Here is a 25,690-nt window from a genome sequence, read left to right as displayed (position 1 = left end):
TTCTCCATCAGCAGGCCAAACTGATCACTGGTCTGAGTCACCCTCAGCTTTAACACTTACATGCAAGAATAATTCCAAGCATTCGATGTGAGGCCAGAGTGGGGAGAAAAGACAAAGAGCAGAGTTTTAAGCCAAAGACTGAAGAAGACAATAGTAGTTCCTGAAATTAGGAGATAATCAGAACCAAGGTCTCTGGAGCCCATATTGTGGAGAGTTCGGGAGTTCTGTTTTCTAAGATGAGTTAGTTCCTATCAAGCTACCTGCTCTGTCCAATCATGACCTAATGATGACAATGACAACAGTGACCATGATCAAAATGTCAATTATAATTCACCAAGTGCTTCCTAGGTATGAGGTCCCATGTCTAGTGCTTGATCTCATTTCATTCTGTCAACAGCTCTAGAGGTAAACAGTATTCTCCCCACATCGCAGATGAGGAAGCAGGCTCACAGTTGTCAAGCAGTGTGCAAGAGGTCGGCCACACAACCTCTCTGTGGCCAAACCTGCACCTGAATCCAGGTCTGTCTGATTCCAAACTCCATGGTATATACTGTCAGATTTGTTAGCCTCCAAGGTTTCCCTGTAGTACCTTCTGGTTAGCGCTATCTCCAGAAGGCTAAAGAAGCCAACAGGTCATGTGGACGCAAGGAGAATTTAAGAGTCGCCTTTAGCTTTCATGAGAGAGAGGGAACAAAGGCACAGGCAACAGTGAAAGACTGACTATAGAGGCTACTCAGGAATCTTCTGGTTCATATCCTACACTAGACATTTTTTCAAAGGGAACTGCATAAGCAAACAACATTGTCATAATCCTGAAACCTGAATTCAAAATGCATTAATTTCTTTTTACCACCCGAGATTCAGAAAAACATGCCACGGTGATGTGATTCTTAAGCTTGTGCTTTCAATAATCAGAAAGCTGGAAAATAGAAGGTGAACATTTATATACATTTTAAAATTATGAATGCAAAACACCAGCCAAGAACACATTTTTGTATCAAGGTTATAAGCAGATGAAAAATGACAGTCAGTACTAGGAATGCAAACAGACCATTAATTACAGCAGCCTCACAAAGCACTACAGTAATATGCAGTTTGCAATACTTTACCAACATTTACATAACTATATAGTCTGCTCTCAGATTCTGGAGATTCTATTTTTGATAAGTAGCAACTCAAAAGGTTAGTCACCTCATCTACAGTATTATTCAACTCCTATGAATGTGAAATGGTGACACCTTGAATTCACAGGTTAGCAAACTGGATAGGCTGCCCCTGCCTCTTTTTTCATTCACTGCAGCACTATTGTGGGCCAGGCGTTGAGCACGGCCCTGGGGACACAGAGATGAAGACACACGGCATGTCCCCAGGAGAACTGCCAGGCCAGAGAGAGAAACAGACCGGCAAACGCGTCCCCCAGAGTCTGGACAAACTAAACAGGTGGAGATGGAGATGACAACACAGCGCTAGGGTCGCAGAGGGCTGCAATGACAACAGTGATACCAAATAAATTACTTTTTTCTCCTCTTCTCCTCTCTTCCTTTTCTTCCTCCTTCCCTCCTTCTGCCGCTCCACACTTTTCTTCCCTCCTTCCTCTTTCCGTCGATAAGTATATCCAGTCATTATTGGACGAGACTATAGAACAGTAGTGCTTTACCTGTGCGTAAAACTGTGTTAGGCAATAACATCTCGTTTAAAAACCTCACAAAACACCAGGAAGAAGGTACCGTCATCTCCTCCGCCTTACAGGTGAAACTGAGGCATGGAGTTTACACAGTCTGCCAAGGTCACACATCTGGCAAACGGCTAACAAAGATTCCAGAAGCAGGGGGTGAGGCTTAGGAGTCATTGCCCGACTCTATCTACTTTGAGGGAGTACGGCTGTCACCCGAACCTGAAGCAGTAAGATTTCGGTGATTAAAGACCATTTTGGAATTTCTAACAAAGGCCTTCTAAAAAGAATCTGCCTTCCAAAATCACAGAGAGGGGAAAGAAAGGGATGATCAGAAGAAAAAAAAAAAAATGCTGCATTCAGTGTGGGTCTTCTCTGGTTTCCCCCCGCGGGAGCACAGTGGCCCTCCACCTGCATAAATGATGAGAACTGGCATTCTGCTTGATTACTGTGCATCTGTTATGAGCCTCAGAGTGAATTAAGCAGGAAAAGAACCTACTAATGGCTGACCCAGTTGCTGGGTTTTGAGTCATGGTAGTATCTTCCTTATTTTGTAATTCCCCGGAAGACACATATGCACCCCAAATTGCAACGATATTTCAAAACAATTTAAATCAAGCTTCATAGCTAATTATGCTAAGGTCACGCCAAAGAACCAAACCACCAGGACATCAAAAATCCAAGATGGTCTAAGTGTGAAGCAGCGGCATTAATTTTCTCCCATTAAAAAAGCAACAGGAGGTGGGGGGGGGGGACAAGCTTTTTTTTTACTCTCTGGGAATAACTGGTTTTCAAAAATCATCCAAAACAGACCTCTTAAGACATTTCACCTCTGCTCTGAATGTTTTAAGCTGGTCCTCTGATTACAAAAATGTTCCTGTTAAATCTCGTCAAGATGCTTTCTTAAGATGAAGAATGTTTTATAAATTGTAATAGCTTTAATCAGAGCCCTCTTTGAAGCTATTTAACTCTATGATGTAGCCCAACCAGCGCTTCAATTATGTCATTTATCGACTCTGTATTAATTAAGTATCATTATAGGGATTGATTTATAGACCTTTTCACGGCTCTCTACCAGATGGTAGAACATTCGCCCTCTCCTACGCTCCATAAACATCACCTGGATTCACTCGTCTCTCTCCAGCTGAATGTTTAATCAGATCTTAGTCCATCTCAAAGTGGATTGATGCTCTTCCTCCTCCTCTTCACTATCCTCTATTAACAAGCGATATAAAACATAAAGCAGGAGAAATTTACAAAGCAAGTTCTATCAACAATCACTGCCACCTCCATGCCTCCTTACCCAGCGAGGTGATGCAATTTTCACAGTGAAGTGGAGGGAGAGCCTTTTGCTTCCTTAGCTGATTAAAACTTAGTCTGTGTTCAATTATCTGGGGCAATGGAGAAAATAACTGGAAAGAAAATGTGTATTTGGCAATGAGAGCACAACAGACAATTTGGCCTCAGTGGAGTTACCTTCTGAATAGTATTTTACTTGGGCTAATATAAAAATTACTTTGCATTCTTGAGCTCACATGTTGAGAAGGCAGGAGGCAGAAGTCCCAAGGGCCGCCGCATTGCAAGGAAGGCAGCCCAGAATTTTAAATCGCCTTGGGTGATCCAAAAGGTAGATAACAGAGAAATGGAAATGCTTACCTGTTACCTCTTTTTTTTTTTTTCTTAAAAAATATAAAAACCAGGTTAATGGAACTTCTCACAGCTCCTTCAAACTCAAAATATCTAAAAACCAAGCTGCTCGTGTTGCCTGCAGTCAGCTCCCCCTTTTGACCTCGGACACTTCTTTTTTTTTTTTTTAATATAATTTTTTATTTTTTATAAACATATATTTTTATCCCCAGGGGTACAGGTCTGTGAATCACCAGGTTTACACACTTCACAGCACTCACCAAAGCACATACCCTCCCCAATGTCCATAATACCACCCCCTTCTCCCAAACCCCCTCCCCCCAGCAACCCTCAGTTTGTTTTGTGAGATTAAGAGTCACTTATGGTTTGTCTCCCTCCCAATCCCATCTTCTTTCATTGATTCTTCTCGTACCCACTTAAGCCCCCATGTTGCAACACCACTTCCTCATATCAGGGAGATCATATGATAGTTGTCTTTCTCCGCCTGACTTATTTCGCTAAGCATGATACGCTCTAGTTCCATCCATGTTGTCGCAAATGGCAAGATTTCATTTCTTTTGATGGCTGCATAGTATTCCATTGTGTATATATACCACCTCTTCTTGATCCATTCATCTGTTGATGGACATCTAGGTTCTTTCCATAGTTTGGCTATTGTGGACATTGCTGCTATAAACATTCGAGTACACGTGCCCCTTTGGATCACTACGTTTGTATCTTTAGGGTAAATACCCAATAGTGCAGTTGCTGGGTCATAGGGCAGTTCTATTTTCAACATTTTGAGGAACCTCCATGCTGTTTTCCAGAGAGGTTGCACAAGCCTGCATTCCCACCAACAGTGTAGGAGGGTTCCCCTTTCTCCGCATCCTCGCCAGCATCTGTCATTTCCTGACTTGTTGATTTTAGCCATTCTGACTGGTGTGAGGTGATATCGCATTGTGGTTTTGATTTGTATTTCCCTGATGCCGAATGATATGGAGCACTTTTTCATGTGTCTGTTGGCCATCTGGATGTCTTTCTTTGCAGAAATGTCTGTTCATGTCCTCTGCCCATTTCTTGATTGGATTATTTGTTCTTTGGGTGTTGAGTTTGCTAAGTTCTTTATAGATTCTGGACACTAGTCCTTTATCTGATATGTCGTTTGCAAACATCTTCTCCCATTCTGTCAGTTGTCTTTTGATTTTGTTAACTGTTTCCTTTGCTGTGCAAAAGCTTTTGATCTTGATGAAATCCCAATAGTTCATTTTTGCCCTTGCTTCCCTTGCCTTTTGCGTTGTTCCTAGGAAGATGTTGCTGCGGCTGAGGTCGAAGAGGTTGCTGTGTTCTCCTCAAGGATTTTGATGGATTCCTCTCGCACATTGAGGTCCTTCATCCATTTTGAGTCTATTTTCGTGTGTGGTGTAAGGAAATGGTCCAATTTCATTTTTCTGCATGTGGCTGTCCAATTTTCCCAGCACCATTTATTGAAGAGGCTGTCTTTTTTCCATTGGACATTCTTTCCTGCTTTGTCGAAGATTAGTTGACCATAGAGTTGAGAGTCTATTTCTGGGCTCTCTATTCTGTTCCATTGATCTATGGGTCTGTTTTTGTGCCAGTACCATGCTGTTTTGATGATGACAGCTTTGTAATAGAGCTTGAAGTCCGGAATTGTGATGCCACAAACTTTGGCTTTCTTTTTCAATATCCCTTTGGCTATTCGAGGTCTTTTCTGGTTCCATATAAATTTTAGAATTATTTGTCCCATTTCTTTGAAAAAGATGGATGGTACTTTGATAGGAATTGCATTAAATGTGTAGATTGCTTTAGGTAGCATAGACATTTTCACAATATTTATTCTTCCAATCCAGGAACATGGAACATTTTTCCATTTCTTTGTGTCTTCCTCAATTTCTTTCATGAGTACTTTATAGTTTTCTGAGTATAGATTCTGTGTCTCTTTGGTTAGGTTTATTCCTAGGTATCTTATAGTTTTGGGTGCAATTGTAAATGGGATTGACTCCTTAATTTCCCTTTCTTCTGTCTTGCTGTTGGTGTAGAGAAATGCAACTGATTTCTGTGCATTGATTTTATATCCTGACACTTTACTGAATTCCTGTATAAGTTCTAGCAGTTTTGGAGTGGAGTCTTTTGGGTTTTCCACATATAGTATCATATCATCTGCGAAGAGTGATAATTTGACTTCTTCTTTGCCTATTTGGATGCCTTTAATTTCCTTTTTTACCCTGAATGTTAATGGGCTAAATGCCCCTGTCAAAAGACACAGGGTATCAGAATGGATAAAAAAACAAAACCCATCTATATGTTGTCTCCAAGAAACTCATTTTAAGCCCGAAGACACCTCCAGATTTAAAGTGAGGGGGTGGAAAAGAATTTACCATGCTAATGGACATCAGAAGAAAGCAGGAGTGGCAATCCTTATATCAGATCAATTAGATTTTAAGTCAAAGACTATAATAAGAGATGAGCAAGGACACTATATCATACTCAAAGGTTCTGTCCAACAAGAAGATTTAACAATTTTAAATATCTATGCCCCCAACGTGGGAGCAGCCAACTATATAAACCAATTAATAACAAAATCAAAGAAACACATCAACAATAATACAATAATAGTAGGGGACTTTAACACTCCCCTCACTGAAATGGACAGATCATCCAAGCAAAAGATCAGCAAGGAAATAAAGGCCTTAAACGACACACTGGACCAGATGGACATCACAGATATATTCAGAACATTTCATCCCAAAGCAACAGAATACACATTCTTCTCTAGTGCACATGGAACATTCTCCAGAATAGATCACATCCTTGGTCCTAAATCAGGACTCAACCGGTATCAAAAGATTGGGATCATTCCCTGCATATTTTCAGACCACAATGCTCTAAAGCTAGAACTCAACCACAAAAGGAAGTTTGAAAAGAACCAAAATACATGGAGACTAAACAGCATCCTTCTAAAGAATGAATGGGTCAACCGGGAAATTAAAGAAGAATTGAAAAATATCATGGAAACAAATGATAATGAAAATACAACGGTTCAAAATCTGTGGGACACAACAAAGGCAGTCCTGAGAGGAAAATATATAGCGGTACAAGCCTTTCTCAAGAAACAAGAAAGGTCTCAGGTACACAATCTAACCCTACACCTAAAGGAGCTGGAGAAAGAGCAAGAAAGAAACCCTAAGCCTAGCAGGAGAAGAGAAATCATAAAGATCAGAGCAGAAATCAATGAAATAGAAACCAAAAAAACAATAGAACAAATCAACGAAAGTAGGAGCTGGTTCTTTGAAAGAATTAATAAAATTGATAAACCCCTGGCCCGACTTATCAAAAAGAAAAGAGAAAGGAACCAAATAAATAAAATCATGAATGAAAGAGGAGAGATCACAACTAACACCAAAGAAATACAAACTATTATAAGAACATACTATGAACAACTCTACGGCAATAAATTTGACAAAGAATTTGACAAATTTGGAAGAAATGGATGCATTCCTAGAAACATATAAACTACCACAACTGAACCAGGAAGAAATAGAAAGCCTGAACAGACCCATAACCAGTAAGGAGATTGAAACAGTCATTAAAAATCTCCAAACAAACAAAAGCCCAGGGCCAGACGGCTTCCCAGGGGAATTCTACCAAACATTTAAAGAAGAACTAATTCCTATTCTCCTAAAACTGTTCCAAAAAATAGAAATGGAAGGAAAACTTCCAAACTCATTTTATGAGGCCAGCATCACCTTGATCCCCAAACCAGACAAGGATCCCACCAAAAAAGAGAGCTATAGACCAATATCCTTGATGAACACAGATGCGAAAATACTCAACAAAATACTAGCCAATAGGATTCAACAGTACATTAAAAAGATTATTCACCACGACCAAGTGGGATTTATTCCAGGGCTGCAAGGTTGGTTCAACATCTGCAAATCAGTCAATGTGATACAACACATCAATAAAAGTAAGAACAAGAACCATATGATACTCTCAATAGATGCTGAAAAAGCATTTGACAAAGTACAGCATCCCTTCCTGATCAAAACTCTTCAAAGTGTAGGGATAGAGGGCACATACCTCAATATCATCAAAGCCATCTATGAAAAACCCACCGCAAATATCATTCTCAATGGAGAAAAACTGAAAGCTTTTCCGCTAAGGTCAGGAACACGGCAGGAATGTCCATTATCACCACTGCATAGTACTAGAGGTCCTAGCCTCAGCAATCCGACCTCGGACACTTCTTATCATTCTCTGGTCACCAAGCTGGGTGGAGGGAAACCAAGATACTTACACAGACTGGTAAGGGTACATCCCTCCAACTAAATGGACTTGGTGGCTTATCCAATCTGCTGGCCTGCCTCATGGAACATACTAGATGTTGCCAGATCTCTGTTTTCTCTAAAAACCACAAATTACTATTTCTATGTTAACTCTCATGATTTTTAAACGTTGGGCTGAACTGAACACAGACTCATCCCACGATTTTTGATCCTTGCCTTACAGTAAACTTCAATGCTTCCTCCTGCCCCCTTCAAACACAACCAAGTTCTGATCACTTTTTCACACTATCCCTCTTTGCTGTCTCTCACTTCCCATTCTCACGGCCAACACGGATGCCCTCGTTATTTCACATCTGCATTAGTAGGGCACTCTCCTGTCTTTCCTTCTCACAGCAGGCTGCCCAATCACCAGACTGATCTTTCTGAAACATTAGTTCCCAAATTTTAACATACGTCAGAAGCACCTGGAGGGCTAGATAAACCACAAGCCCCACCACCAGGCTGTTTTAATTTAATGGGTCTCAGGAGAGGCCTGATAATTTGCATAGCAACAAGTTCCCAGGTGAGGGTGCCAATGGTGTTTCAGAGACCACCTTTAGAGAAACATTACTCTAAAACATCACCCCCCAACTCTACCACATTCAGTGATTCCCCATTTCCTCTATATAAACTCAAAACTCCCCACTCTGGTACTCTGGATTCTTCATAACCTGATCTCGTCGCATTCACCCCAAAATTACATTTCCCTGATCTGCTGTGAAACCTGTTGGCTTATGCATTCTCACCTTGATCATGTACACAATGTCTTTACACCCCTCTTGTATTGTTCAAGTTCAACTTCTTCATTGAGTATATTCAAAATCCACTATGTAGCCAGCCCTAATCAGATTTCTGCTATCCCTTTTAGATTCCAAAGCATAGGTTGCTTGGTACAATCCAAAGTGCATAGAATTTAGAACCAGAGACTCTAATTAGGAATCCTAGTTCTTTCATTAGCTGTGTAACTTGATTATTTAAGCATTCTGAACCTGTTTGGCAGATACCAATTATCTGCCTCCATTGGATTGATAAAGAAATAATTGAAACAAACTATTCAAGCCATCAGAGATGCATAGTACATAGTAGATGCTAAATAAATGTACATTTCTTTCCTTCATTCCTTTCCCCCATCACTTATTTGGCACTAAATACAAAAAGAGGTTAGTTTTATATTTTAAGCTTACCCTCCTCTCTTCTAGCCAGACAGAATATTTCTGAGGAACAAAAAACATGTCTAATTCATTTTAATAACCCTAAAGCTTGGCAACTTCTGAGCACTGGTTAGCTCTCAATAAATATTTACTAAAAAAATAATTAATTTGAGAAAAAATGTAAGACAAATGGTTCTTCCGCAGAACTTAAAATAATAATTATATTATTATGCTTATCCTTAAAATATCCTGCTATGACAAAGGCAAAAGGTATTTTACATACAGAAAACTAAAAAAGATCTAATGAGAGTCCCAGTTGATACTTAATGGTGAACAAAAGAAAAGTCACTATAAATGCATTAACAAAGAAAAAAAAAATCTTCTCTTTGAAGTAAATTTGAGCACACAAGAATACTAATAATGGCAATACAGAGAAAAGATAGCAATGGGCCAGAGATATTGAAGGCAACAAGTAATGGACGTTTTACAGATGTTTCTTAAATCATTCATCATGTAACCATGTGACTATTATACTCCCCATATGGCCAACATATATGGTTAACTACACAGGCAAGTGTCAAGTCAAACATTTTCTGCCTTTTAGGGGACTCTCTGATTTTGAAGCCGAGCAGAAACTAATTACAATTTCTATTCTGTTCCCTACTGTTGCTGATCTCTATGCTACTCCTAAATGGAATCCTATATCACCACCACTCCCATAGAACTATGGGTAAAATGTCGGAGAGAAGGGAGCAGTTTGATTAAATCAGCAATTCAAAACATCATTGTTCACAAATGTTGGGGCAGAAAAGAGATATACTCTGACAATTTAGGGCACCTTGATATTTTACTTAAATACAAAGCAAAGTGCTCTAAAAATCACATTGTTTTTAACTTATTATACAAAGGCGACACAGTTTGGACAGAGAGCATCTAGAATCTGGTTACCTTGTTTGTCATTAAAAGCCTTGCCCCCAGGGTGCCTGGTGGCTCAGTGTGTTAAGCCTCTGTCTTAAACTCAGGTCATGATCTCAGGGTCCTGGGATTGAGACCCATATTGGGCTCTCTGCTCAGCGGGGAACCTGCTTCCCCCTCTCTCTCTCTGCCTGCTGCTCTGCCTACTTGTGATTTCTCTACCTGTCAAATAAATAGGTAAAGTCTTAAAAAAAAAAAAAAAAAAAGCCTTGCCACTACTGACCATACAATTTCAAACAAGTTCATTCCTTCAACAGAACAGTTCCTGAGTGACTATTACATAGCAAACATACAAGACCATGGAGATATAGAGATATTAAATATATATATATAGTATATATTAAATATATTTGGTATTTTATAATGTACTAGTATTTAGTATTTTATAATATAGTATATATCAAATATATTTTGTATGTAGTATATATTAATATATTAATTACACCATTAAATATATATTATATACATTATATATACATATATATATATTCTTTTTCATGTTTGTCTGGAACTTAGAGTGGAGTGAGGTGATTAGGATGGACTGGACAGTTTACTTCCTCTGAGGGCATAAGGACAGACCAAATTTCCCAGCCTCCATTCTGGGCAGTAAAATTTGAGTAGAAGTAAATAAAGTACACGGTGTTCAGACCTGGCCATGGAAAACCTCCCATTTGATTACTAACTTTCTCTATCTTCTTACTTGCCAGCTGGATGCGAAAGAGGGCTCTGAGATCTTAGAGGTTATGGTGTCACAAGATGGGAAAGAGCAGAAGGCCACCTGCTGAATACCTTCTTGGAACCATTATATGAGCAGTCAACCAGCTGCTGTTGTGTTAAAGGACTGAGACTTGAAGTGGTTACAAGAGTCAGTGTCCCCTACTACACCAGGAACCACAACTACTCCAAGACATTATGATACAGAGTATGCACGGTATGGTGTGAGAAGAAACACGTGCTCACTTGAGCTGGAGCTAGGTGTCAGAGAGGACTCCTCAGAAGAAGAATCACTTAAGACGAGTCCTGAAGGGTGGCATGAGACAGTGAGGAAGAGGACAGAAGGCTGCGAGGGGAAAGCATATTGCAAAGTCATGAAGCCTTGAGGAAACGTGGTACATCAGGAAAGTGTTAGTGACTCCTGACTACTAGAGTGTGCAGCAACGTTGGGAACTGGAGCTACTCAATACGTGTTTGTTGAAACGACTAAGAGCAGAGCCCATGAGACATTGTAATTACCAGAAGCGATGGATATGGGAAGAGGGAAAAAGTACTCAAGAACCTCCTAACTTAGGAGGGAGAATAGATGATACTCTCTTCCCTGAGGTAGGAAATGCAGGATAAAGAGGTAAAAGGATGAGTTCTGTTTTGAAGAAAAGTGCAGTGTAGATAGCTGTGGAACATCTGAAAGATGTATCAGGAGGTACTGGGATATAAGGGCCTAGGGCTCAGGCAGCAGTATGGGAAAGAGGTGGGTTTGGAAGGTGTCACAGTGGAGATGGTGGCTGAAGTCACAAGCATGAAGGACTGCTTCGTGTTCAGAGTGAGAAGCCAGATGAACGGAAAACGAAGAGGGAAAGTGGGAGAATGGGAAGGGGTGAGAGCAAGAAAGAGAATATAAGGAAAAAGTTACAGAAGCCAAAGAGAGGAGGTATTTAGCAAGCAGTCAGCAGTGACAAATGCTTCAGAGAGGGGAAGAAAGATGATGGCCTGGAAAAGGTCCATTATATTTGACAAGTTGGGCTGCTATTTGTGACCTTAACAGGTTCCATTTCAATACTGGCAAAGCCAGATTAAAATGGTCTGTAGAGTATTCCATGGAGCAGTGGGTGTGGTGCATAAACAATGAATTTTGGAACACTGAAAAATTTTTTAAAAATGGTCTGTCGGGACACCTGGGTGGCTCAGTGGGTTAAAGCCTCTGCCTTTGGCTCGGGTCATGATCCCTGCCTCTCTGCCTACTTGTGATCTGTCAAATGGATAAATAAAAATAAAATAAAATAAAAATGGTCTGTAGAGTGAATGATGGATGTAGAAATGGAGACAGGAACATAAAATACTCTTTAAGGAAAATTAGCTCTGTGGAACAATGAGCTAGAAGTGGACAAAAAGGCAGAGTTTGTTTTATTTTGGTTTTATTTTTCAGGATGTAGGATTTAAACATGATATTATGCTGAATTGTCTGAACTTTAATTTCTCTATCTGTAAAATGGGAATAATAATGCCCCTTCTGCTTGGTTCACTAAGTCGTCAGAACAAGTAAGATGACATATGTGAAAGATTCTAAAGTACTGTGTAAAGGGCAATGTTATTATGTATTTATAAACATCAAAAATACAAAGTTATGAGTCAAGAGTCCAGTGAAATATGGTTAGCTATAAAATCAAGGAAAAACTATAATCAGTCTAGATCTAGAAATATGAAGAAAAAGAAAGATGTCTTTTTAATATACAACTATAAGTTGTTGACCCCAAATGTTAGAGGCTAACAATAGATGTCTACATCCTATGCTGGGCAAAATTTTTCTGGGGCTCTTAGGTTATAGCCTTGGTTCCCAGATATCTTCATTATAACAGAAAAAACAAAAAAGTCAATTAACCCTGGCAGTAGTACACTAAGTCATTTGGGAGTTTATTAGTCTTATGAGTAGTAGTCCTTAAATAAATATTTTTGGCAATTACCCAGTTTCACAAAGCAGCAGACTAACTCCATAATTTAGATCTCATGACCAGTGAAATCATAGTGAATGGCCACAGCTTGCTGAGGTTGAGGTATTGAGGTATTCTGGGAAGGAAACTAGTCAGTTTAGGACTTCCCTCCCGGGAAGATGAACCATTCAAAAGAATATGGTCCAATGATTATTTCCTTAGTCCCCAAACCTTTAGTCTCTACATAGAATGTTATTTCAGCACTATGACATCAGTGGAACTAGTTCCTCTCATAAAACGTTTTAAAATGGTTTTAACATGTCCCACCTTCCTCCCTGGAAGGTATCTTATCCCCATAAAAGAAAAATGTCCCTTTCCTTTTTTCTTTGTGCTTTTGGACAACTCCCTTCTGACTTGGTTTTCTATTTGCTGATGTCTCCTCAGTTATATTACTTTCAAGGGTTCAGGGTGCTAATTAAGGTCAAGCAGCTGTGTCTCCAGCTCCAAACAAAAATTGTGTAGAATAAATAAACTCTCCTTTACAATAGATACTAATCTGATCTTGAAACCCAAATAAACCGCATTTCCAATTGTTTCTGCATGCCTTGTTTTCTTTTTTTTATCTTTGGGAGAACAGACTACGACCAGAAGGGGGTACTTCTTTTATCCATGTTTATATCCATCAAATACTTCGCCCTTAATGTATGACACTACCATACGTAGCTATTGAACTAGGCCAAATGTCTATAGGTCAAGTCTTAGAACTTTTACCTACTGCAATGCTAAATTTTATCCTAAGACTGAGAGTCAATAAAGCACTTTGCAGTTACCTCAACCACAACTACAAAGAAAAAGAAAAAACTTATGTTGCCCTTGAATACCACAAAACATTATACAGACCTTTGCAGAAAACCAAGTATCTTTCATAAATTCCTCTCATTTATTCTCAAAGCGACATTGTAAATTTAAATTCTTCATCATTGCTGATTCACAGAAGAGAATGCCGAGACCCAAGGAGTTTAAGAACATTCCCAAGGCCACATGCTTGTTTGGGAGCAGAACCAGATCTATATCCAAGATCCTCTGCTTCCTCCTCTCTTTCCACTATACCACAGACAACTCCCATCATGTTACCCACTTTATTTTTATTTCACTTCTCTAGCAACAATGGGAAAAGGCCTGGCTTCCTCTGAAGTCCTGAGGAGCCTTTGATGAAACACAGACGTGAATTCAGTTCTCCCTCCAATGAAAATACATAACATATTGGTTACATAAGGAATGTTATGGGGTCATCAAGAATGTGGAAAGCTTTCTAAAAGAATGTACAAATAATGCTTGGAATCCTAAAAAGGCCAAAGAAGATGTTACAAACAAATGACCGAATATGGAATGGGGAGAAGTTCCATAAACAACCAGTATTTTCATTTGAATGGTTTGTTTTTATTTCATAAGGGCTCCTCTTTCATGGACAATCCTGGTTTTTTAAAGAATTTCAATTGAACACCATGACCAACCTGTAGATGGAGAAGGAAGCCACTGAGCGAATCAGGGACGCCAAAGCCCCCACTTTAGCAGCTTCCACTGCCCCCTGGACCCGGTACTGCACTGTCTTCGAGTAGTTGACGTAAGGTTGATTATAAACAACAATCTTGCCTCTTGCTTCTGGGGCCCTTCTCTGCAGTTCCTCGAAAGAGGTCACCACCAGAACTTCTGCCGTAATGCCTAGAAATAAAAGTCATACAGACTTAACTTATGGTTTCCAACCGGCCAGGTTGAAATGGCACAGAAAAGTCACACATGCTTTGTCTGCTACATCTGACAAACTGGTTTGAGGAGATCAAAGTTTGAGAGTGATTTGCCATGGGAGAGAGACTGCAGAGGTTAGTCAGTTTCCCAAGGGAGAGAAAAGGCATTCAAAATAATAGGACATATGACTCAGAAGGTTTTTCAACTCACTTGACCAGCTGGTACTAAATCACAAATTGCTTGAAAAGATAGTTTTTTACCCCTTCTTTCCCACCCTAAGAAGTCATGAGTTTCACAGAATGACACTAATTACTTATACAGAAAATGCACTTTACAAAGCTCCCACTGGGATTAATGAAATACATACATATCTTTTTATAAAGTTATTTTGATATGTTGTTAAATAGTCTTCACGGACAGCATACAAAGAATGGCAGTACATGACAAATGTTCTTAGAAGCCAAAAATCTTCAAAAATCCAATTTTTTTTTAAGATTTTATTTATTTATTTATTTGACACAGAGAGAGAGAGAGAGACAGAGATCACAAGCAGGCAGAAAGACAGGCAGAGGCAGAGAGAGAAGCAGGCTCCCCGCCGAGCAAGGAGCCTGATGCGGGGCTCCATCCCAGGACCCTGAGATCATGACCGGAGCTGAAGGCAGCAGCATAACCCACTGAGCCACCCAGGCGCCCCACAAAAAATCCAACTTTTGACAAATAGTTAATGTAAACTCTACCAGGAACTACAAAAAGTCAGCTTGCTTTCTTTCCTCCTTTATCCCATATTCTTAAAGAATACGAAAGCTTATGCTTCTCGACTTACAGTACTTGTTCACCACCAAACACAACGCTATTCTCCAGATAAAACTTCTGAAGATGTTATGTAATTGTCCCATAATGCTGTTGTCTCACTTGGAAGAGATGCGCCATCTTTCCTCCTACAAGACTCGCCCAGATCTTCCCAATTAGGGAGCAGCATTTCACAGCCTCCAAGAAGTCATTCAAAACTGCCAGACTAGTGAAGATGTAATTTGATGGAGCAGTTTGAATGACAAGGAGAAGATAGCTAGCTAGCATCAAAGGCCAAGTGCAGTGACTAAATAAAACTATGAAAAGAAAGTAGCTGCTGCCTACTGTTTTGTGACTTTAGTCATGCAGTAATGAAATACATCGGTAAAAACAGAAGTATCAACATGTATTTGGCATGGTTCCTTAATCTTGCAAAAGAGAGAACTAGGTTTTCCTGGAAGGCTAGCAGATGGCATTAAAATATTAACTGTTACTTGGAAAATCATTTTAAAATACACTGCAGGTATGTGAGAATTCTTGTTTTCGATATAGGCCCCATTGTAATGGACCCTTTGGGCTGGCGCCACTCCTACTTCTGGTTCCCCTGTCTGGACTCAATTTGTACTTTTACTTTAAAGTGAATGACTGCAGATCTATAAGCATGTCTCCACCAACAGTCAGAACTCAGAATTTTATTTATAACCTAAAAAAATAGTAATGCACAATTATAAAAAGGAAACCACTAGCTTTTCCACATGATAAATAAATATGTATAAATATACAAAAAAGAGTTCAGCTATACAGATTTTGAGATTCATAACTTTCCAAAACCTACCTTAATACTTGATTAATACTTGTTACTGTTGGCATAATACAAGAGTTTTGTTGATGGTTTTCAGTTGTTCATAATGAGTAACAGATTCAATGGTCCACCCAAGGGCTGTCCCAGCAATGGGGTAATTTGGGCATCTGGATCGGAGCCACTAGAAATGAAGCCGAATTTCTATAAACTTTCATAGGTTGCTGCAGAATTAAAGTCATAGGAGAGTGGTACTTCACTATGGTCTGTGCTTAAGCTCTTTTAACAAATGACAGTGTGATGGTGTCCTGGACAGCCAAAACCCATCCCAGACACTACCGTTACCAATGCAAATCACTAGTAGAAGCTGTAGGTCAAAACTTAGGCTGTAAACATAGAAGAAAAATTCAATTAACTGGTGTCCTGAAAGCTTAGAGTTATCTCTGACTCCTCCTTCCTTCAGTCCCCACATCTAATTAATCCTCAAATACTCATAATTTCAGGCCTTAAACAGTGACTGAACCCAGGTCCTCTGTTCCTTCCACTCTCTCACACCAGGCCCTCATTACCTCTGGCCTGAGAGCCTGCTATGGCTCTCTCTCTTCCACCCACCCAACACCACTGGTGTACAAGCCTCCAGCTCAGCTCCCCCAAACTTCACCTCCACAGAGCTGCCTGAACTAATCTGAACTAAAGTCAGATCAGCCTAGGTCACTACCCCTGCCCTGCCCCTCTCCAGCTCTGCTGAAAACCATCACTTCAACACACCATTCAAAGCCTGCCTCTCTCTACAAAGACAATTTCCCTTTTCTTACAAATTCCATCAAAAATACACTTTAAAGTTCCCGTTCTTACCATGCCAGTTCACTCCTCAGCATCTTTGTTCACACTACCGTTCATCACGTCTTGTTGATCTCGTTCTCCCAACTCCATCATGTGACTAACACCCATTTATCCTTCAGGATGCCATTTAAGAATCTCTTCTTTAGGAGGCATCCCCTGGTCTCTGATCTCCTGTCTCATTCCCCTCCTTACCACCCCCAGGGAAGCCTGGCTTATGAACCATCTTCCTCTGGGCTTTCAGAGCATCCTGGGCCTACCTGGGCACTGGGCAATTGAAACTCGGCCTATTTATGACTCTCTCCACCACGTAAACTGTGATCTCAGGGACTGGAGCTATGTTCATTTTTGCTAGCATCCCCTGGGCCTAACACAGTGCTTGGCATATGCATAGGCAGTCAGTCAATAAACACTCCTTGAATAGCATTGCTCCAAGTAGGGTACCACTGACTGGGTCTAAAGCATTTCCATAAAAGTACAATTTTACCTTTAAAGTTTGATAGCACTTCTCTCATAATAACTCAGCAATCTGATTCTCTTACCACCCAGAGCACAGCTGCATAACAATAACCAAGCGAAAAGGGCCTTGGGGCAGTCAGAACAGGAATATAAATTCTAAGTATGAAAACTCAAGGACTTGAATATAAGAAAACTCCTCTGCGCTCTCTGAGGGACTCTCCACCCTTACTTCACACAAAATTCTAAATCTAGTATTTAAACCTATAAACCATGAGAAACAACAAATCAAAAGGAAGAGATACGGTTGGAAGCTGATAGTACCAGAAAAAACAATGTCAGAGATAGGAACATGTAAAATAACAAATGCTGACAGAACTTTCTGCAGTGCTGGAAATGTTCTGTCTCTGTGTTAATGCAGTAGCCATTAGTCACATATGGCTCTCGAGCACTTAGAATGTGATTAATGTGACTAAGAAACTGAATTTTTAATGTCACTTATTTTAATTTGAATAGCCATATGTGTGTAGTAGCTACGATGTAGAACTCACAACCACTACAGACTCAGCCATTATGTAGGCAAAGAGCCAAAAACAACTCTGTTGGCCCTGGGGACCTTGCTTCATGACAGTTCAGCAACAGACGCGAGAGTCATGGTGATGACCTCCGGCAGCAGTCACAGACCAAGTGGACTGTGTTCAGTATCCATCTTTCAGGGTATGTAGAGAAAGCAGTTAAAGAAGATTTTTGCTCAAGCTGAATAAAATAAAATGAGGCCACCTGGAAGGCTTCACTCATCTATGTTAGTTTGTGTTGGACACATGCTACACAAAGGAAATACACAAGTTCTCCTACAAATCAACAGGCTCCTCTTCTTTTCTGTGCTCTCATCTCCCTTCTCCCCATTCTCCATTCTCAAAGATAGTACACGAAAGCCCCTAAGAACACCAATCCAGTGTCATATTTACACTAAGGCCTACCCTGACTTCCCTATCTACAAGTGCAACCCACTCCCAAATCCCTCTCCCTCTTCCATTGCTTCAACTTTTCCATAGAATTTATCAGCTTCCAGCTATACCTACTACAATCATGTAAGCTCCATGAGCAGGTAGAATCTTCTATCTGTGTTATTCATTAATATTATTAAAACGCTTGAAATTGTGCCTGACATACAGTATGTGAAATTCTCTCTCTCTCTCTCTCTCACACACACACACACACATTCATAATCATAAATACATGCACACATGCATATACGGAATGAAGCAAAAGAAACCAAAAAAGAAAAAATTAAAGTATAATAATACCCATCTCTGATCACTCTTCCTTTTCAAGGAAGTTGTGTATTTCTGTAGGTCAGGGTAATGGATGATAATAGCAATAATAGCTATACTTGAATATCTATTGTTTATACGAATGGCCAGAGAAATTGCAAAGTAGTTATTAGGAGCATACTGATATGCAGAGAAGTCCATTTATACAACTACTAGGTGTTGAAGCTGGGTTTTGAATCCAAGGATCATGGTCCTCCTACTAATTGCACTGCTATCTTCTTTCACAAATGTAAAATAGAAAGTCTCGGTATTTTCATTTTAAGGGGCATAAAGAGGAAGAATAAATAGGTATATAAAAAGTCTTCTTAAGTTATTTTATTTTCTTAGTCTACCCAGTATCCAAGTACTACTGTCACATTAGGTTCCTAACTATTAACAGGGGAGTTGGGAGGGAGAAAAGAGTCATCAGACTCTTTTAGAGTAATGAAAAGGATTATGATAGTTAATTCTGAAGAAAATGTGGGGCCGAAGCTAAGAATATTCATATTATAAAGCAACTCTCTTGGATACAGCTGATTGTACCACAAAAACTGTAAAAAGTCCTCAGGTGCCTTTTTATTCTCCACACCTAATTTTTTAAATTGATCAATTTATTTTTTAAGCAACTTACCCCGTGCATAATTACCACTGTGGTCTCCTTGCAGAGGCAACAGATGTTGGCTGCTGTGGTGTTGGCTCAGATCATTTTCTCTATGAAGAATTTGATAAAGAGACTCCACACTTAGTATTTTCTAACTGGATTCTCCCCAAGAAAAGTTAAGAATAGGAAGATAGTGAAGTGAGAATTTTTATGTCTCCTATTATTAAAAGGAAAGGAAAAGACTACAAACAGAAAAAAAAAAAAAAACATGTCTCTGGGGCTTAATTCTATGTGGTATGTTTTAGAAAATTAATTCTGATTTCAGAAGATTTAGCCTCCAAACAGGAAATACTCCAGCCCCACCCAAAAGGAAGCCTAGCTTCTTACTCTTATCAAATAATCTTATACTGAGTACACTGCACAAGATAACTTCATCCAGTGGAACAGCTGGTTTTTCCTGAACTCTGTTATGGAGAAGGAAAAATAGTTATTCTTGGAAACTCAGTGTTTTGCCCTGAAGTGGTAAGGAAATTGCAAATTCACGGAAAGACAGATAAAAGAACATCAGAGCAGTCCTTTTTGAGTGTCCACTTGTTTATGGGGAATATTATAATTCTTCAATGTCCTTCTTATGAAAGAAAAACCCTTAAAAATTCAAATTCATTCAGCAAATTACAGCCCACCTACTGGGTGGAGCTTCATGCTGGACATTGGGGGCAGCATGAATTTGACTAAGTTTCAGTCCTATTCTCAAAAATTGGAAAATCTGGGCACCAAAAACCATAAGATACCTAGAAATAAACCTAACCAAAGAGGTAGAAGATTTGCACTCAAAAAACTATAGAACACTTTGAAAGAAACTGAGGAAGACACAAAGAAATGGAAAAACATTCCATGTTCATCTTGATTTGTTCAAAAACAAATATAAAATTGCCTATGTGTCCCAAAGCAAGTCTACACACTCAATGCAATCCCTATCAAACTAACACCAGCATTTTTCACAAGCTGGAACAAACAATCCTAAAATTTGTATGGAACCAGAAAAGACCCCAAAGAGCCAAAGGAACGTTGAAAAAGAAAACCAAAGCTGGAGGCATCGCAAATCCAGACTTCAAGCTGTATTACAAAGCTGTAATCATCAAGACAGTATGGTACTGGCACAAAAACAGATACATAGATCAATGGAACAGAACAGGGAACCCAGAAATGGACCCTAAACTCTACAGTCAAGTCATCTTTGACAAAGCAGGAAAGAGTACCCAATGGAAAAAAGTCTCTTCAACAAATGGTGTTGGGAAAATTGGACAGCCACATGCAGAAGAATGAAACTAGAGCACTTTCTTACACCATACACAAAAATAAATCCAAAATGGATGAAAGACCTAAGTATGACACAGACATCCATAAAAAAATCCTAGAGGAAAACACAAGTAGCAACCTTTTTGACCTCAGCCACAGCAACTTCCTACTAGACTCATCTCCAGAGACAAGGGGGGGAAAAAGCAAAAATGAACTACTGGGTCTTCATCAAGATAAAAAGCTTCTGCACACCAAGGGAAACAACCAACAAAACTAAAAGGCAACCTATGGAATGGGAGAAGACATCTGCAAATATCTTATCAGATAAAGGGCTAGTATCCAAAATCTATGAAGAACTTAAAAAACTCAACACCCCAAAACCAAAAAATCCAGTCAAGAAATGGGTAAAAGGCATGAACAGACATTTTTCCAAAGAAAACATAAATAGCTAACAGACACATGAAAAAATCATCAGAGAAATGCAAATCAAAATGACAATGAGGTACCACCTGACACAGGTCAGAATGGCTAAAATTAACAACTCAGGAAACAGCAGGTGTTGTCAAGGATGTGGAAAAAGCCTCTTACACTGTTGGTAGGAATGCAACGTGGTGCAGCCACTCTGGAAAATTGTATGGAGGCTTCTCAAAACCTCAAAAATAGAACTACCCTACAATCTAGCAATTACACTACTAGGTATTTATCCAAAAGATATCAAAGTAGTGATTTGAAGGGGTACATGCACCACAATGTTTATAGCAGCAATGTCCACAATAGCCAAACTATAGAAAGAGCCCAGATGTCCATGGATGGATGAATGGATAAAGAAGATGTGGTATGTATACCACATATACACATAGTTTTATATATATACATTCATATGTACATATGCATGCACAATGGAATATTACCCAGCCATCAAAAAGAATTAACTTCTGCTATTTGCAATGATGCAGATGGAACTAGAGTATATTATGGTAAACAAAATAAGTCAGAGAAAGACAAGTACCATATAATTTCTATGTAGAATTTAAGGGAAAAAAAAACAGATGAACATAGGAAGGGGAAGGAAAATAAAATAAGATAAATACAGAGAGGGAGGCAAACCATAAGAGATCCTGATCTGTAAGGAAGAAACTGATAGCTGCTAGAGGGGAGGTAGATGAGGGGATGGGGTAACTGGGTGATGGGCATTAAGGAGGGCACGTGGTATAATGAGCACCAGGTGTTACATGAAACTGATGAATCACTAAACTGTACCCCTGAAACTAATAATACAGTATATGTTAATTAAATTGAATTTAAATAAAGTCTTTTTAAAAACTGGAATATCTGGTGGAGAAAAGTAGGTAAACAAAAACTTTAAAAAGAACACAGTATGTCACAAGTCTAAATGAACGTACAAAGTAAAATTTCATGAAATAATTAATTCTGACTGGAGGAAATCTAGGAAGTTTCCTATAAGATGAAACTTTGAATGAGCCTTAGAAGACTTCAATAGCCTGAAAATGAAGAAAAGGCCATTCCTAGGAAAAGAACAAAGGGAAGACAAAAATAGATGAAACACCTATTCATTTACAGTGAAGAAGAGGCCTACAGCCAGGCCCCCAAACAGACAAGGAGACATTCTGAAATCTTCTAATTCTCAACCAAGATATTTTGGACCCCTCATCTCATTCTATGAGTTCCAAGAAGGCAGGGAAAAAATATTAAACTCAGTAAACTCAGCTATTAGTTGAGTGAAAGAAGAGCAAGAGGCGAAGGGCACCCCCAAAGGATAGGCACAGGTGTGTGACCCACCCTCTCCAAACTGTCTCCTGAGATCTGGCTCAAATTAAACCCAGGCTGCTACCTGGAGAGCAAGCCCAGACCTGACTTCATCAAAATCCGTGGGCACAGTGCATTACCAGCATCTCTCGAGAGGCAGATGTCTGGCTGATGGAGCAGCGTACCGCAAGCCACCCTGCCACGCTGACACCTGACCTCAAAAACACATAACTTATGCATTTTGTTGTATTATGGAGAGGTGCCCACCACAGGGCCTCTGTGTTTAATTCAACCTGTCTTGTAGCACACTCAAGAAGTCTGTGGACCCAACGCCACAACACACAACAGCAACAAGTGTGGAGCACAGACCAATCCTTAGCGATCCGATCACTTAGATTCCAAACTGCTTCCACTGGTCAGGCCACTGCACGAAAGGTAGTCACACTTGGGGGCACTTTGATTAATTTTAGCAGTTATCACAGGGAGCCAGTTATAGTCTAAAACGTGAGGCGTATTGTGTTTGAAACACAGTTGCTCTGGTTGTCTTAAATATGGTTGCTTTGAGGCCTGTTTGAACTTGGTTGCTTTCTCCTCAATCCCTGAGTATTTCCTTGTAGACCGGTGTGAGTGAGTGGGGACTTCCACAAAAAACATGATCTTCTTAGACATCTGTGAAAATGAGCAGCCAGAAGATCCAATGTACGTCAGTCAGCTTCCAGTAATATCTAACATGGAAAATCTACAGGTCTTCGTGATGGTGGGGGTATGGAGGTGAGTTTATGGCTGTGGTCCACTGAAAGAGCACTAGTTATTGTAGTCTAGGGGTCATGGCTGGCTCTGCTGAGGAGGTGGGATCTGAGAAGAAGTGCTAATAGACTAGAGCAAGAAGCCAGGGAGAAGAAGAGAGAAGGAGATGAAAGACGCAGAGTGAGGGAGAGAAGGCCATGAGAGGAAGCAGGCAGTGGCAGGGTAACATCACACGGGAGCCCGGGAGCTGTAGTAAGGAATCTGGGTGGGGACAGAGAAGTCAGGCAAATTCAGAGTTACATTTTGGATATACCACTAGTCTTAGTCTGCTGGCTTGGAGGAGGCAAGAAAAGGTATGGAGGGCTATTTAGGGGGCAACCACCACATTCTGGTTGAGAGCAGTAGTGTTTGGAGGAGGGCAAGGAGGTGGAGAGAAAGAAGACTGGACAGACCACTCTGAGTGGGAGTATGGAGTGAACGCCGTTTACTGCAATGGGGAAATCGGCTTCACTGAGTGTTGTGCTCCATAACCATATTGCCTAATCTATATAACGATTGCTTTCCTGGGGAAAGTTGTATGTACTGAAATTTAGTTATAAGATCACTCAAAACAAAGACCTTGTTGCTTAATTTTAAGATGAATCCTATCTGTGAAACAACGATCTTCATCTAAAACTTTTTTACAAAATATTTGCTGTACTACATTGTCCATTCTTCCAGATATGCTTAAAACAGGGTATTTTTTTTTATCAGTAACAGAGAGCAACCATTGATATATAACCTGCCTTGAATACAGCTATAGAGCTCACTAGCCTTTGCTCATGAATAAGTTGCTTAATTTTTCCCAGCCTGTAAAATGGGAATCACAGTAACAGTGGCACCATTTTTGTGAGTATCAGACGAGATGACAGAGGTAAGAATTGCTATGTGTGCTATAAAGAAACGTAAGACAATAAGAGTAAGGTTTGTCCCTAAGAGACTCTTTTTTTTTTTTTTAAGATTTTGTTTATTTATTTGACAGACAGATACCACATGTAGGCAGAGAGGCAGGCAGAGAGAGAGGAGGAAGCAGGCTCCCCACTGAGCAGAGAGCCCGATGCGGGGCTCGATCCCAGGACCCTGAGATCACAACCCAAGCCGAAGGCAGAGGCTCAACCCACTGAGCCACCCAGGCACCCTGCTAAGAGACTCTTAATGTCACAAAACAAACCGAGGGGGCGGTGGTGGTAGGGAGAGGGTGGTTGGGTTATGGACATTGGGGAGGGTATGTGCTATGGTGAGTGCTGTGAAGTATGTAAAACTGGCGATTCACAGACCTGTACCCCTGGGGCTAATAATACATTATATGTTTATAAAAAAATTAAAAAAATTAAATTAAAAAAAGAGTAAGATTTGTAAATGTTCTCAACATATATCAAATAGATATAAGCAGTAATTATCTGATTTATTTAAAACTTCAAAGTAATCACCAGGAATAAAACAAAAATAATGGATATAATCAGCAAATATGGAGTCTACCCAGCTCAGAGCAGAACTATTCTTTATCACAACAGACAGCTCCAGAGGCTATATAATTTCTTGTCAGTTTTAACTAAAGAAATCATGCAGGCACTATCTCATAAAGATGCCACAAAAGGCTCGGCAGAGAAGCTGGGGAGGTTTCCTGGGTCTACGTGGCAAAAAAAACAAAACAAACAAACAAAAAAACACAGGGGTGATGGAGGAATGTGTGAGAGGAGCAGGGAAAGGACTTTTCAGAGAAGCATCAGAGGAACAGGGCATGATAGAAAAAGATACCACTGGCCTTATCTAAAATTATACTAATGCTATATTGTATTGTCTCCCCTCCCCCTTTTCTGTAAGAGAATGACACAGGCCAATCAATTGCCTTGTAAAATGCAGTGTCTCTCTTGGAACACACCAACGTTATGCTTGGCCGTGAGATTTGCTCTGGCCAATGGAATGTAAATGGGAAAGGTATATGGCCCCAGCTGAGCAGGAACTTAAAAGAGCCACTGCAAGCTTAGATTGTCTTTTAAGAGACCTTTTCTCCCAGCCAAAAGAATGACATGTCCCAGATAGGAACTCCTTCAGCCTGGATCCTGGAACGAAAAAGATACATATATATTTATATGCAAAGTGCACAAGAAATAAATCTTAGGAGGGGCACCTGGGTAGCTCAATTGGTTAAGTGTCTGACTCTTGATTTCAGCTCAGGTTATGATCTCATGATCCTGGGATCAAGCCCCATATCAGGCTCCAAGGTGTGGAGTCTATTTGAGATTTTCTCTCCGTCTCCTTCTGCCCCTCCTCCCTCCTCTAAAATAAATAAATACATCTTAAAAAAAAAAAAAGAGGGGCGCCTGGGTGGCTCAGTGGGTTAAAGCCTCTGCCTTCGGCTCGGGTCGTAATCCCAGGGTTCGGGGATCGAGCCCTGCATCAGGCTCTCTGCTTGGCAGGGAGCCTGCTTCCTCCCTCTCTCTCTGCCTGCCTCTCTGCCCACTTGTGCTCTGTCAAATAAATAAATAAAATCTTAAAAAAAAAAAAAAAAAGAAAGAAAGAAACATTAGAAGGTCCAGGCCACAGAAATTTGGGGGTTGTTTGTTACCACTGCAATACTGAGTGAGAGCTGACAAAAGTAGGAGCCCTGAATTTAAAGTTTCTTTCAGAGCATTTCACAATCTGTAGCTGATGACAGATAAAATATAAAGTAAATATATCTAATACTTTAGGGAAGACTGTTCAGTGAAAATTAGATAACTACTTTCTTCTTCCTATTACACATCAAAGTGATCAAATGATCAACACCAAACAGTAGACAACCAACAAATCTGAAAAAGAATTTAGCAAGTGTCAGTGACTTAACACATGCAGATTAAATGACAAAAAATTTTAAATAAGAAATAAACCCTAGAGATCATTAA

At 39.9% G+C, this 25,690-nt stretch overlaps 1 protein-coding gene across 4 annotated transcripts in view; it reads right to left on the bottom strand.

The window, feature by feature from the left end:
* CPQ (carboxypeptidase Q) overlaps positions 1 to 25,690 on the bottom strand; it is a 451,562-nt gene that overhangs the window by 293,107 nt on the left and 132,765 nt on the right. For all 4 annotated transcript variants that reach the window (XM_004768524.3, XM_004768527.2, XM_004768528.3 and 1 more), the window contains exon 4: positions 13,924 to 14,131. In XM_004768524.3, the coding sequence (XP_004768581.1) occupies positions 13,924 to 14,131 (208 nt within the window). The remainder of the gene's footprint in view (positions 1 to 13,923; positions 14,132 to 25,690) is intronic.

The sequence above is a fragment of the Mustela putorius genome, unplaced genomic scaffold, assembly GCF_011764305.1.
Source record: "Mustela putorius furo isolate JIRA1106 unplaced genomic scaffold, ASM1176430v1.1 tig00000228_pilon_pilon_pilon, whole genome shotgun sequence".
Lineage (NCBI taxonomy): Eukaryota > Metazoa > Chordata > Mammalia > Carnivora > Mustelidae > Mustela > Mustela putorius.
The sequence above is the reverse complement of the archived record's forward strand: the minus strand, read 5'-3'. Positions and strand labels throughout refer to the sequence as shown.